Source organism: Akebia trifoliata, chromosome 12 (genome assembly GCF_017979445.1).
Source record: "Akebia trifoliata isolate Shusen 1 chromosome 12, ASM1797944v1, whole genome shotgun sequence".
Lineage (NCBI taxonomy): Eukaryota > Viridiplantae > Streptophyta > Magnoliopsida > Ranunculales > Lardizabalaceae > Akebia > Akebia trifoliata.
The window spans coordinates 377,478-390,858 of NC_141386.1; the positions used below are offsets into that span (position 1 = coordinate 377,478).

The 13,381-nt window shown below is 34.3% G+C and overlaps 1 protein-coding gene across 2 annotated transcripts; it reads right to left on the reverse strand.

Moving 5' to 3' along the window:
• Window positions 1–461: 461 nt before the first annotated feature.
• On the reverse strand, window positions 462–10,752 carry ALDH7B4 (aldehyde dehydrogenase 7B4). 2 transcript variants are annotated; one of them, XM_086417511.1, is made up of 15 exons: window positions 10,430–10,752; window positions 9,316–9,402; window positions 7,563–7,694; window positions 6,808–6,880; window positions 6,531–6,553; window positions 6,361–6,424; window positions 5,504–5,549; window positions 3,907–4,087; window positions 2,609–2,785; window positions 2,348–2,516; window positions 1,757–1,893; window positions 1,532–1,629; window positions 1,116–1,265; window positions 831–899; window positions 462–721 (listed from the first exon to the last, which is right to left on the reverse strand). In XM_086417511.1, exons 1-14 carry the CDS (start codon window positions 10,562–10,564, stop codon window positions 845–847), a joined length of 1,527 nt encoding a protein of 508 aa, XP_086273637.1. In that variant the 5' UTR covers window positions 10,565–10,752; the 3' UTR covers window positions 462–721; window positions 831–844. The 2 variants fall into 2 exon arrangements, with proteins under 2 accessions (XP_086273637.1, XP_086273636.1); XM_086417510.1 differs by having other exon boundaries at window positions 1,757–1,897; window positions 2,352–2,516; window positions 10,430–10,751.
• Window positions 10,753–13,381: the final 2,629 nt, after the last annotated feature.

Below are 13,381 nucleotides of genomic sequence, written 5' to 3' on the forward strand. Positions count from 1 at the left end.
ACACCAACTCTTACTCATAACAGACCAATTCATATGTTTGCATTTACTTTCAAAAGGATAGATGTCTTGTAAGTAAAAGTTGGTATGCCAATAGAATCTGTCCATTTTAACGTGTATATTTCAATTCTTTTAAAAAAAATTGGATATTTTCCATAAAACATAAAGCAGGTTTGGGATCGGTCCAGTTTCTGGGTAGGGCAACAGAACTGAACAAACTTGGGTTCTGTTCGGTTAGGTCTGGGTTTTGCCCCATATTTTGGTTTGGGTTGGGGTTGGTTTTGAGAATGGGTTATCCTTTTGTACGACCCTACACCATAGCCAGGTTAAGGCAGACATCAGAGTAATTCAAACCAGTAATGGACTCATGCAGTCCTGCATAAACACACTCACGCGAACACTTGCAAGCTCCTGCATGGTGCCACTTATGGGCATATGCACGTTGCATGAACTTATGGATGACATGGATGAATAGCAGCACATCGAGATGAAATTAATGAACAAAGAAATGATCATCATATGGGGGCAACTATTAGATGTCTTTTTATTCTCCTCCCTCTTATTTTGTTAAGGTAACTGGAATCAAAACCAATCCCAGTACCCAAACCCCAGAAATCTTTGATCAAGTCTCAAATTGACATTTTCTGTCTGGGTAATTGTAGTTTTAAAACACCAAGGGAGGTGGAATCTAAAACCTGCCCACATTGTAGAACAGACGTTAATCCTGCAAGACAATGAGAAAAAAAAATTAACTCAGAAAAAAAAAAAAAAGAGAAAAAAAAACATAAAATGTATTTTAACTATAATAAACTAATAGATAATATGTAATTCACCTCATGTAGAATCATTAGCCGAAATTGATTCCTTGCGCCAGTGGCAATTCATTTCCATAATTGATTGTACTGTTAGAGACATCAATCAGCAAATTAATCTAGAAATCTAAGTAACATAGAATCTGAAATTGGGTGCGAAAAAAGAGGACTTTGAGATATTTCACTAAAAGAATTCTAGGGCATTTTAGAGTGCAAAGCATTCAAACTACATAATGGGATAATTGTCTAAACTATATATATATATATAAACACATCAAGTGAACTCGAAAGTGTAATAAAATTTACCATGTTGAACGTCGCATATATTGCTTCCAAGAGTCGCTTCCTGCTTCACGGCCACCGCCAGTGGCCTTTTCCCCACCAAAAGCACCACCAATTTCAGCACCATTTGTAGGAATATTTACATTCACAATACCGCAGTCACTGCCATGTGGCCTGCATTGTAGTCAAAATACATGAGCGAATTTTAAAGAAATAAATACATTGGAGTACTAGAACTTCGTTGACTACATAGGACTAGCAGAGGGAATAGTTATTTCTTTACAGGAAAATTCGTAGAAAAACGTGTAGATGCCATCTCAAGAATGTGGAAGAAACCAAGAATGAATATTTAAAAATAACGACTTCAGATCAAAGAACGAAAAAAATTAATAACCCATAACCACAACATTTTAATCTCACATGGATGAATGAATGCTCACCCAAGCCATTTGAATATAACTTCAGGTCTGCGTGTGAATATTGAACTACTCAGTCCTTGTGGTACGGAGTTGTTTATCTCAACTGCTTCTTTTAAAGTCTGTACAAAGATTTCATGAAAAAATTAAGTATACAAGATATGACTTTAAAGCGTGACAAAAGGTCAAGCAAATGAAATAAAAAAGGCTGAAACTATGAAGTTAACACCAAATTCATGAACATAATACCTGAAATTTCATAACATATAGGACTGGACCAAATAATTCTTCCTTTACTACAGCAGCATTTGAAGAAATTTCAACTATTGTGGGCTGCACAAAGTTACCCTCAGATTCTATAACAGATCCACCTACGAGAATCTTCCCTCCCTGCAAATGATGCTTAGTTAAGACTACTACTTGTGGATTCACATACTCAATAAAGCAATCAGCTATACAGATTTTCCTTTACATGTAACTGCTAATCTTGACGTTTGACAAAGTCAAAGTTTGGATTTAACCAAAGGATTCAGGAAAAACAAGCCTTTCTTCATACTTGTGATTCATAATATCCAATTAGAAAAAAATTACACAAACTTCAACATAGAATTTTAAGTAAATTAACTAATTGATTTTTTCGATTAAATTACCAAGCATAGGAAAATTCAAAGCTATGTAAATAGACATGGGAAAGTGTATCATTAGACATATTGACCTCCACAAAACAATGTGCATTCATGTCCATACGATGGATTCAATATGTTGAGAGATGTACATTTTCTTACATCCATTAGTTCATGTTAAAGTATTTAATATATTTAGAGCAAAAACAGAAAACACGTGCCTGGGATTTTATGACTTCAATGCCCTTCTCAAAGTTCTCCTTTGAAGCACGAGTATGTAGTGGCCCTAGCAGGGTGCCCTTCTCTGAAGGGTCTCCAATTTTAACTTGTTTGTAAACTCCAATCAGTTGTTCCAGTACATTATGATATATACTTTCATGAAGAAGCTGAATCCAAAATAAAAGATGATAAGCTTTATAGACTTTGACAAGAACATTTAAAGTCGTACATTAAAAAAGGTGAAACAAATTTATATTACCAGCCTACGACATGTTGTGCAGCGCTGACCGGCTGTACCAACAGCAGCAAACAAAACAGATCGAACAGCTAGCTGGATGTTGGCATCATCCATGACAATTATCGCATTGTTCCCACTTAATTCCAGCAAGCATTTACCAAACCTCTGATTAACTGTTTGTTGAACCATTAGACCCACCTGTAGTTGGGATTTGGGAATAAGTGAGACACAGTAACAGGCCATTTAATTAAAGGATTTCAGTTTCCCAGTAAACAAGGACCAGAGAAAGCATGCAATATAAATACAAACAAATGTGCAGAAAAATACAAATTAAGTATGCCAACACATCCTTGTAAATCATTCCTTGAATAAGAAACTGAAATTGAAAGATGAAAGAATATTTTAATTCAGTTGTGAAAATTAATTGGGAAGCGTTGAAAAAATTAGCTTACCTCTGGATAGACTGAATGGTGAAATACGATACAAGTTGCCTACTCTCATGCCTAGGAGTATGGGTAGAAGGTAAAGAGAAAAAATTGGCCGATTGGCAAAAATATTAAATACCTACATAAGTTAGACACGGAAACATGTATAGGTATTACAAACACAAAAGACACATCTGTTCTTCAAACAACTATTGTTAGATAAAAACATTTAATAGAAGTACATGTATGAATTCCCCTAGAACAAAAGATAGTAAAACTATATAAATGGCATATATATAGAGTAGCGTTCAATGGCCAACAGTTTGGCAAACATTTTGGCAAACACATTTTTCAAAACATGGGTTAGAGGTCTTGGAATGGGCTGATTTTTGGTGAGGATGATCTCTATGGTGAGGAGATCATCATCACCAAAAATCAGCCCATTCCAAAACTTCTAACCTCATCAAAAATGGTTTACAAAAAATGGACGGTTCACGATTTTTCAACTTGTAAAATGGGGCTAGAAGTTTTGGAATGAGCTGATTTTTGGTGAGGATGATCTCCTCACCGTAGAGATCATCCTCACCAAAAATCAGCCCATTCCAAGACCTCTAACCCATGTTTTGAAAAAGTGTTTGCCAAAATGTTTGCCAAACTGTTGGCCACGGATAGGGACCCATATATATATATATTTTTTGATATAAATGGCATATGTATATTTTTTGATATAAATGGCGTACTCTGGATCAAGAGTATTGTTTTAATCACTCCAAAGACCAAACCTTTAGTAAGGTCCCATAGGAATAATTAGGGGGAGTATCCGCATTGTGGTAATAAGTAATAGATATTCTCCAAAATCATAATGCTAAATATACAAGCACAAGAAGAGAATACCTTGGTACTTCCAGTGAATGAAACTAGAGGTATACGTGTATCTTTCGCTATTGCCTGACCAATCTCAGCGCCTCCACAAAAAGCAGTGAAAATTGCACCAGGTAAGTTGTTCTTCTCTAGAACCTCTGACACTATCTCTGTCATTGCAATAGTAATCAAAGGAGTAGTTGGAGCACCCTTCCTGTAGTGCATGGCATGTTAAGTGGTAGTTTCCTCGCATAACACTTGTATTTTATAAATTAAAGAAAAAAGAAGAAGAAACAAGTACCACTACGAAATCATCATCATCTAAATCTTATCCCAACAATTTGGGATCAGCAAAATGAATCTTGTTCCTCCATTCAATTCCATATAAGGCCACAGGAGGGAGGTGGCAAAGTTTTTACACTGACTGCCAACCTGACATAACCCTCCTTTGACAAGGTTTTACTCTCGAGTCCACCGATGCAGTGTAAAAAAAGTTTCACTAAGAAGTAGATCACCAAGATAATGTGTCCAACAATAGTAAGTGGATAGTCTTTCAAACGGTATATGTATAATTCGGTGGTATTGACAAGAAATTATGGAACTAGATGGGCCAAGTGTATTTACATTATAAGAAATCAAGATGTCGTTAAAAAACAAAAAAACCTACACATTACCCTTGGAAATTGTCAATAGTAACGAACAACCACCTTTGATCTAGTAAGTAATTGGGAGTGGAAAAAAAATGAAAATTAGAAATGAGAACACCATTACTTTAAGGCTAAATATGGTATTTAAATATAATTCTTTGCAATGAGCAATGTAGGACCTTCATTTCCCTCATTCTGTTTTGGTTAAAAGAGAATTTGGACTTTGAACAACATTCCACAACCGTGAACTGAATGCTTGGTGTTTCTAGAACAATTAAACTATAAAATTCCATGTTAAAAAGCCTTGGCTTTACACAGAATAATGGGGCATTATCTGATCTGTTAAGCCGTAGTTCCCACTAACAAGATATCAGTGCCGTATTTGTAGGGTAGTTTTAGAAAGTATTTTCAGAGTTTGAATGTTTAATTGCACGTGGAAAGCTACCTAAAGTTGGTTCATAATGATGCACTTATGTGTGTGTTACATGAGCAAACACATGAGATCAGCACAAGTGTTCAACAAAATCTAGATATTTAGAGGATTAACCAATTGATGGATAAGGTGGGTTCAACATGTCATGAAAAATGGAATGCAGGAAAGGAATGCTTCTACTTAACATAAATTGTATGCACTTAGAAATTAATAAAAGATTAAGAACAAACATGAACCATGGAATCAAGGGATTATTTTTTGAAGACCTTGTAGTCCGGTGGGAGTTAATTTGTAATTTGGAGGCTTAGCTGTTAAGATGGTAGTTTGCTGTTGCTTCCTCTTTTGATAAGCCCTTGGTACTTTCAGGGTCACGTCAACCCCTTTTTCTAATAAAATTTTAACTTACCAACAAAAAAAAAACCCCACTCTAGACATTATTCCCAATATGAAAAACATTTCTCTCATCATCCTAATAAACTAAACATTTTAATCTCATATTCTTGATTTCAAACTTGATACCTGAGAAAGGAACATATAGTTGCATACTCACCAGACAACACAATTGCCGCACACTAATGCAATACAGGCATTCCATCCTAAAAGCACAGCAAAGTACAAAAGTTACAATATAAAGAGCAGGAGAGGGTTAAAAGCCAAAGATAAGAAATATTTACCAACACCAGCAAAAAGTACATCTGAGTTTCATTATGTATCTACGGTTAAAAATGGTTGGAATAGGCATTTCAAGTACTGTTTCATCATCTATCCCTAGAACTTTATTATAAAGAGAGCTTGATAATGGGCTCACAGGACAGAATTAAAAGATGTTCACTCTTAGTGGAACATCTCAGAAAAAATGTTCACATCCCCATTAAATGACTGTAATTAAAAGACCATCCCTAACCAATGGAAAACAGTATTTCAAACTTCTATGCCTTTAGATGAGGATGCATAAAAACTAAAGTTCTTAAGTAAGATAATTTTGAAATGTTATTGGTGTATCAGGATTTGAGATGAAGCCTATCTTTCCAAATAATTTTCCACAAAAGGATTTGCAAGTTTCTAATAATAAGATGGACAAAACTTATAGTTAACAGAAATAAGAAACAAACAAGATTACTATCTAAGCTTTATGAGCTTCCACGCTTGCCTCGGTGGTATCATATGTTTCTAATAAACTTCAATAGAACAAATATATGACATACACGGCCAAGATGATAGACTTTGCAGTGACAAATATGATTACACATTAGATGTTAGGTTGACATCAACTTCTTAGCTTCCAGTAAATTGTCATATGGGTACTATCTACCATGATCAAAAGCTGCCATGAATTGACTTCATAAAAAGACCTTCCCTGGCTTCTAAGAAACATGCCCATCAACTGAAACAAAGAAAAAAACTCACCAAGAACAGCACATGGGAAGTTGAAAGCTGTGATTACACCAACTATTCCAAGAGGATTCCACATCTGTAAAGCACAAAGCATTCGTTGTTAATGATAACATAATCATATATCACCATTTGATTGTCGTATATTTGATTAACCCATCCCAAAGCACAAGCATGAACCACACCTCCATCATCATATGATTTGGACCTGTTAACAAGATAACACAATAAAAAAATATTCAGATCGTAACTTCCTTGAAAAAGGTTGCAAGACTGAAAAGAAGTTCGAATCTCAACTGCAGGTAGTAACCGCTCTAGGAACATCCAGTTGCAAAAAAAAAAAAAAAAAAAAACAGTAACAGCAGTCCTGGAGCTATCTAGAACAGCAATTAAAAGGATTGTGGAATATTTCTTTCTAAGAAATTTAAGAATATTGGTGAGTAACAGAGTGGTTAAGCTCACGTTCTGAAGGTATGACTGATCCATTCAGCTGTCTACTTAAACCAACAGCATAATCACACATGTCAATGATTTCCTGCATACAAAGTAATGCTTTTGGAGTAAGAAAAAACAAACAAGATATGTGGTTTGAGAAGTTCAGTAAAGGTTGAATTGATAAGACATGAAGCTTAAAGCACTCTAATAAGAGGATATAATAATATCAATAGAATAGACCTAGATTCATAGTACTCTAGATAGATGTGAGTTTAATGGTTAAGGGTTAAGTGCATGCGGCAGACAAGCATAGCAATGCAACAAGTAATACCTAAAAGATAGGTCAACAATCAATTAATTTAGATGAGAGTGCTGTATGTAGGTGCCAGCTAGCTTAGTTGGTAATGTCTTTGGGTGATGATACTATAGACCTGGGTCTGATTCCTGCCAGCACCGAGTTACTGAACTCATTAAAAACATGCTCACCAATCAAAAAAAGAAAAAGGATACTTAGTGTTGTAGAAAAAGGTTTGTAGATTGGTGGTTTGCAATCATCCAATTGGGTTGATTTTTGACCTCTTCGATGGTAGGTTATGGTCCACTGCATGTGCACCAAGTGTCCTCAACCATGCACTTGAGCTCATGCAAAACCGTTTACCATGAAATGGTTTGATATACAAAGAGATTGTAAAAATCGGGCCAATTAAAACTGCATATCAGTAATGTAGCAACTCCAAATGAAAAAGAAAAAAAGAAGTTCATGAATTTGATAAGTATCATACTTGGACCTCCCCGATTCCTTCAGGAAGTATTTTTCCCATCTCTAGTGATACGAGCCGACCAAGATGCTGCAGTTTAGCTCTCAGTGCATCGCCTATCTGTCTAACAATTTCACCTCTCTTTGGTGCAGGAATCTGCAGAACGGAGTAACTGAAGTATTAAAGAACATTATATTAGTAGCATATGTATTGAATGGTGTAATAATACTCAAAAGCATCTAAATTTTATGGACTTCCCCAACAGAATTTTCTGGATACTCTAAAGATGGGGACAGACTCAACCAGAATGAAGTTCCCATTAGCAAAAAAAGAAAAGGATCAAGAGCAAGAATTTAAGATGGTTACTAGAAGCTATGGTGTATAAAGATTCAGGAAAGCTAATAAAATTGAGCTTTTATATCTTGTGTGGAAGCTAATTATAGCCATGTAATCCATCATCTCAGACGAAACAGATCAAATTCTATAACAAAAAAATTTCCCTTAGGGGAACATTAGACCAAAACAGTGAACGAATAAACTATGGAACTTGTTCTACATGTTTTAGATGGCTGAACCATCATAAAGAATAGTGTATCCACCCTGTTACAATGTAGAAAATTAGCATCATACATTCCTCATCTCAAATATTGGGGTCTGTGACATGGACCCAAGTTGCCATCCAACCCCATCTTGAGCCATATCTTTTCAAGGCAAGTGTTTTCATATCCTTTTCAACATACTTCCATCCACATTGTTTCTCACCCTCCTTGTCCTTTTAGATTCTTCAGCTTGCACCGTAGAGCTCCATATTTTTTTGACAAGTAAAGGGCTCATTCGTATTGGAGTTGTTATTGAACTTTATTGTGCAAGACCAAACCATCTCAACAAACTTTCCTTTATTTTATCTCCAATGGAACTAGTTCTAAAGTCTTCCAAAAGCAATCATTCCGATTTTTTTCCGTCCTAATCTTACCACTAATCCATCTCAACATATTCATCCTTGCTATACTCATTCAGTCCCATAAAGCCTTGCAGGTCTTATTGTGTAAAAAAAATTCCTTTTAATGTGATAAGTACATAAACATATAATACTCTAGACCCAACAGTAATTCAATCCTATAAAGATGGTGATAAAAAAAGAGAGGAATGGCCATGCCAAAGAAAGTGCTCATCACATCGAAACCTAGATATAAAACAAATTCTGGAAATAAAGAAACAAATTCAAGTACAACAGACCTAAAGAGAAGATATTTGCTAGCTCAGAACCAAGACTGAACGAACCCATTAAATGAAGGAGCACCAAAAAATCCCATTGACAGCAGCTCAAGCAAAACCAATGGTGTTATTAATTTAAGACAGCCAACCATCAAAACAGAACAACAAAATGAAATACAAGTTTATGGATGGAACAGATCAAATTACGTAAATAAACTTTTTTTCCCATCTAAAATACCATTTTATTTTTCTCAAACAAAAGATCTTGCTAGAACAAACAAAACAAGGAATTGAGAAAGCATGAGTTTTTATTGCCTGTGCCATGCATAAAACTCACTCCGCAAGCATCAAACAAGCATCTATGTTAATAAGCAAAGGAATTTTAACTGTGAGTTTCAAACACATAACCAACAAAAAAAGACCATCTATGCTCATAAGTGAAGGCATAAGCCAAATATAGAAAATATATAACAGTGAGTAAATATTTGAATATGTAAAAATTCACAAAGAAAGCGCAAACAAATAACTCTGAATACAAAAACATAGAGAACAATTATCTCACTTGCATCCATAGCTTTGCTGCTTCACTGCAAGCTTGCATACCATCTTCATAATCTTGTATCGATGCCTCCATGACTTCAGCAATGATCTGAATCAACACAAGGGGAAGATTTAGATTTTAACTAAATATTGACCAATTCATAAACACACTTGAAAGACTACTACCTGAAACAAAGTAAAGTACAAATGTAAAGGCAATATAAATGAAGGCAAAATGTACATTATTTATAATGACACATTTACAGACTACATGAAAACATAGTCGCCAAGTTGGAGTACTGATTTAAAATGGCTAAGGGAAAACAAGGAACATACGATAAAATATAATATATATTATGAAAAAAAATGTTAATTTTTTTAAATATATTAGACATTTATTCTAAGTTTAAAATATGTTTTTGAGTAAAAAAGCAAAATATTGAATATCTATACATGATAATCACTTGTTTATACGTAATATGATGTTAAAAAAAATCTAAGCATCAAAATATCTTTTGAGCGAAGTAACACAGTAATGAAAATTTTAACAACCACAACATCAAGTTATCATCAAATCTCACATTAAACTACGTATATAGAGATGTTCGTGAATCATCAAATCCTATATTATACATCAAATTCCCTATTAAACAACACTATCCGTGCTTAATGATAACTAAATATAAAGATATTCAGTTCTAAACAAACAGAAAAATGATCATCTGTGCCTTAGCGCCCACACACACTGGATCCGTGAGATTAAGTACCTGTTTGGAACGTAAATTCTTTTGCGCTGCTTAAAAATCATTTTTTGGGCACAAAAACCAGTGATCCAAAGAAGCTGCAATTAAATTTGAAAGTTTATCCTATTTGAGGATACTATTTTTTTGGGCACAAAAAAATCATTTTTTTTTAGATTAAATTGCTCTGATCTAAGAATCAATTGTACACTCGCTTCACTTTCATCAATTCTAACTAAAAACTCACAAACTAGAGAACCAAAATTTCAACAAAGATTCAATCTGTACTATTAGCGATTCACAAATCCCAAATTCAAGTACAGATCTCTCAAAAATCCAATCAGATTCGATTCGAGGGCAAAGAATACTACAAAAAAAAAGAAAAAAAAAAAAAACCTGATTGTTAGCAGGATTGACAGAGGAGACAGTCGGACCGCTTCCTCTCCATCCACCATTAACGAAACAGCCAGGATTGCGAGGTCCAAGCCCTAGCTCTTTCAAAAATTCGTACTCTTTCTTCGCGAAACCCATCTTCGATTAGACGAAATATCAAAATAAACAAAACTTCGAATTGGAGAAGAAAATTATGATAAAAAGATTAATCGAATAAGCTTCAAATTGAGATCACAGTAAAAGCCAAATCTATGAATTATTGATTCGAGTGAGGAGAGACGTGTTGGAACTTGGAAGAAAGAAATTACTCTGGCACACTACCGAATGCATTTTAATAGGATAAGTTAAATTATGAAAGTTCAGTTCAGTGTCAGCCTCGCAGGAGATGTGGGATGAGGACCGAAGGACGGAGGGCCCACCTGTAACTGCAAAAAGTATTGCTGGGTCTGATGGGCTTTTTAGCCCATCTTATGTGGGCCTTATTTTTGTTGTATCTACAAGCCCGGGAAAACTACCCAGTATTAATATAGAAAGCTGCTATTGGCACCTCAACTTTTACTTATTACACTCCAATTAAATAATAATAATAATCAGTTAATGTTTGAGAATAAGTAAAAGTTGGGATGCTAATAGAAACTCTCTATTTTTATTTTTATTTTTATTTTAAGATTTCTATTTGTTAGATTTAGTACTTTATATGGACCTAATCCTAATTGTAAATAACTGTTGAATTTATTTCAGTGTTATATAATGCTATGTAATGTCAAAATAATAACTTGAACCAAACTTTTATAATGTTTGAATGATGTGTTTTAATCTTTAATTGAGGTGATATATAGTTTAAGTAATTGGGGTGTAATAAGTATTAGTTGGAGTGCCAATAGCAGGTCTTTAATATAAGGCTGATCACAGTGACCAAATTCGGATTCGGCGGGATTCAATTTGGAAAAAATTTCGTTATAAAATCAGAAATTTTCTTACCAAAACCCATCATCTCTTGTTCTTGAGATTTGAATGTTAAAGAAAATAAATCATCCATTAATCCTTACTAGAAGAATTTTACAAATTTTTAGAAAACTTCTGAGAATTTTAATGTGCTTCTCTTGGATATAAAATCTTCAATTTATATTACTAGGTAAAGGGACTAAGGGGCTTGTTAGTCCCCGCCAAGTAACATTTTTCTCAGAACTCTTTGGTAGCTTTCACTGCTACCCTTATCTGTGACGAGGTTCCATTGACGCGCTCTCGGTGGTCCACTATGTCACTTTCACTCTATCGATCTTCGCTTTGGGTCGAAGCAGCAATTTTCCTAGGCAAGGTTTATACTAGACTCATAAACATTTGACGGGAACCTTTGCAATAAACCTCTTTTGATTGTGTTTCACTTGGTGAAAGACCCCTCGAAATAAGATCCATTTCGACACAAATCCATCAAATGCCTCAAGTGATAAAAATCTGTGGTGGGTTTGAGTGATTGGTTAGTCCTCTTCAAAATGCCTCAGCGATGGAAAATCTGCACGGTTTTGAGTGTAAAATTCATGAGTGGTTGTTGCCTAGTCTTCTTCAATCCCTTACTCAGTTCCTGCAAGAGACAACAATGGCTAGTTAACCAATCAAGAAAACAGCAACATAAAGCAAAACATACCAATGTTGAATGAATATAACAGCTATGACCTAAAATATTAGTCGACCACACGAACCATATCTAGTAACTGAAACTCTACGAGGGTCATATATTCACTCAAGGTATCTATTTTCATGTATTTTCAAACCAACTCCAGCCACATCATTAGTAATGTTAAAGATAATAACAAAGAAAGAACAAGCAATGAAGCACATGATTTGTGTGTGATACAAATTTACGGCCCTCTCTATATATAACCAAAAATGAATCGAACATTTTCAGACTTCCTATAAATTACTAACTGCAAATCCTCAATTTATGTTTGGAACTTTTCAAGTATGCTACACCAGTCTAACACATATAATTGATCGAGAATGCAAGGCCTTAAAAACAAATTACTCAATAAGTCATAATAGCTACCAAGAACAAGGACTAAAACACTCAATCATCATCATCAAAGACTAACACAAATATCTGTAACCAGCTAAGTAAATCCAGTTCTTTGATTCTATTATATTTAATCCAAAATGAAAATGAGAGGGAAATATAACATACCATATTTTATTTCCATTCTCTATTCCCTTCCCTTGGCAACTTTATCGGTGTCTTGAAGGAAAATGGAAATTCAGGTTCGAGTAGAGGCATAAAAAAATTGGGACAAACTTTTGCTTTGAACCGAATGTATCAACATCACAAACATTGGCTCATGGGCACAGAGTAATTCGCATGGATCACATATTCATTTTTGAGTCTGGTAATTTAACAGCCAAGTCCTACGTTATATAGTGCGTAGCCCATCAGAACATGGTAAAGGAAGAACACTCAACTAATTCTATTAAAAAGACTTAAAACTTATAATTCTACTCTAGTTCATCTATGTTGCTTATTGTAAATATTAAGCTGAATTTTCCTTAGAATAAAATTAATAATATATCTGACAACTTGTGAATAGGGTTTTAAGGGTATGTTTGGTAACACTTTTGAAGTCTGAAGTCTAGTTTCTTTTTTCTAAAATTTGGAATCTGAAATCTGGTTATGAAAAAGTTGTTTGTTTGTTTGTCATTTTTATACAAACAGAATTTTAAAACATAATGGTCATTTTGATAATATTACCCTTTTATGATTATAATAAATTGTTAACAGAAAAACATAACATGTTATGCAAAATGAAACCATCCACACATTAAATTTCAATTTCTAATAAATCAAACACCTCAAAAACATAATATGTTATAATACTTACACAATTTCATCATCCATGGAAGATAATGTTGAGCTATTCCTAAAATAGACACTAGTATCCTATGATTTTAAAAATCGTCCAAGACCAA

Excerpts from the sequence above, each read along its gene's own strand:
- ALDH7B4 (XM_086417511.1), bottom strand. The coding sequence starts at position 10,564 with ATGGGTTTCGCGAAGAAAGAGTACGAATTTTTGAAAGAGCTAGGGCTT. Across the intron at positions 7,695-9,315 it reads CAGCAAAGCTATGGATGCAA|ATTCCTGCACCAAAGAGAGG; the intron begins GTGAGATAATTG and ends TCCGTTCTGCAG. Across the intron at positions 1,266-1,531 it reads GTTATATTCAAATGGCTTGG|GCCACATGGCAGTGACTGCG; the intron begins GTGAGCATTCAT and ends ACTACAATGCAG.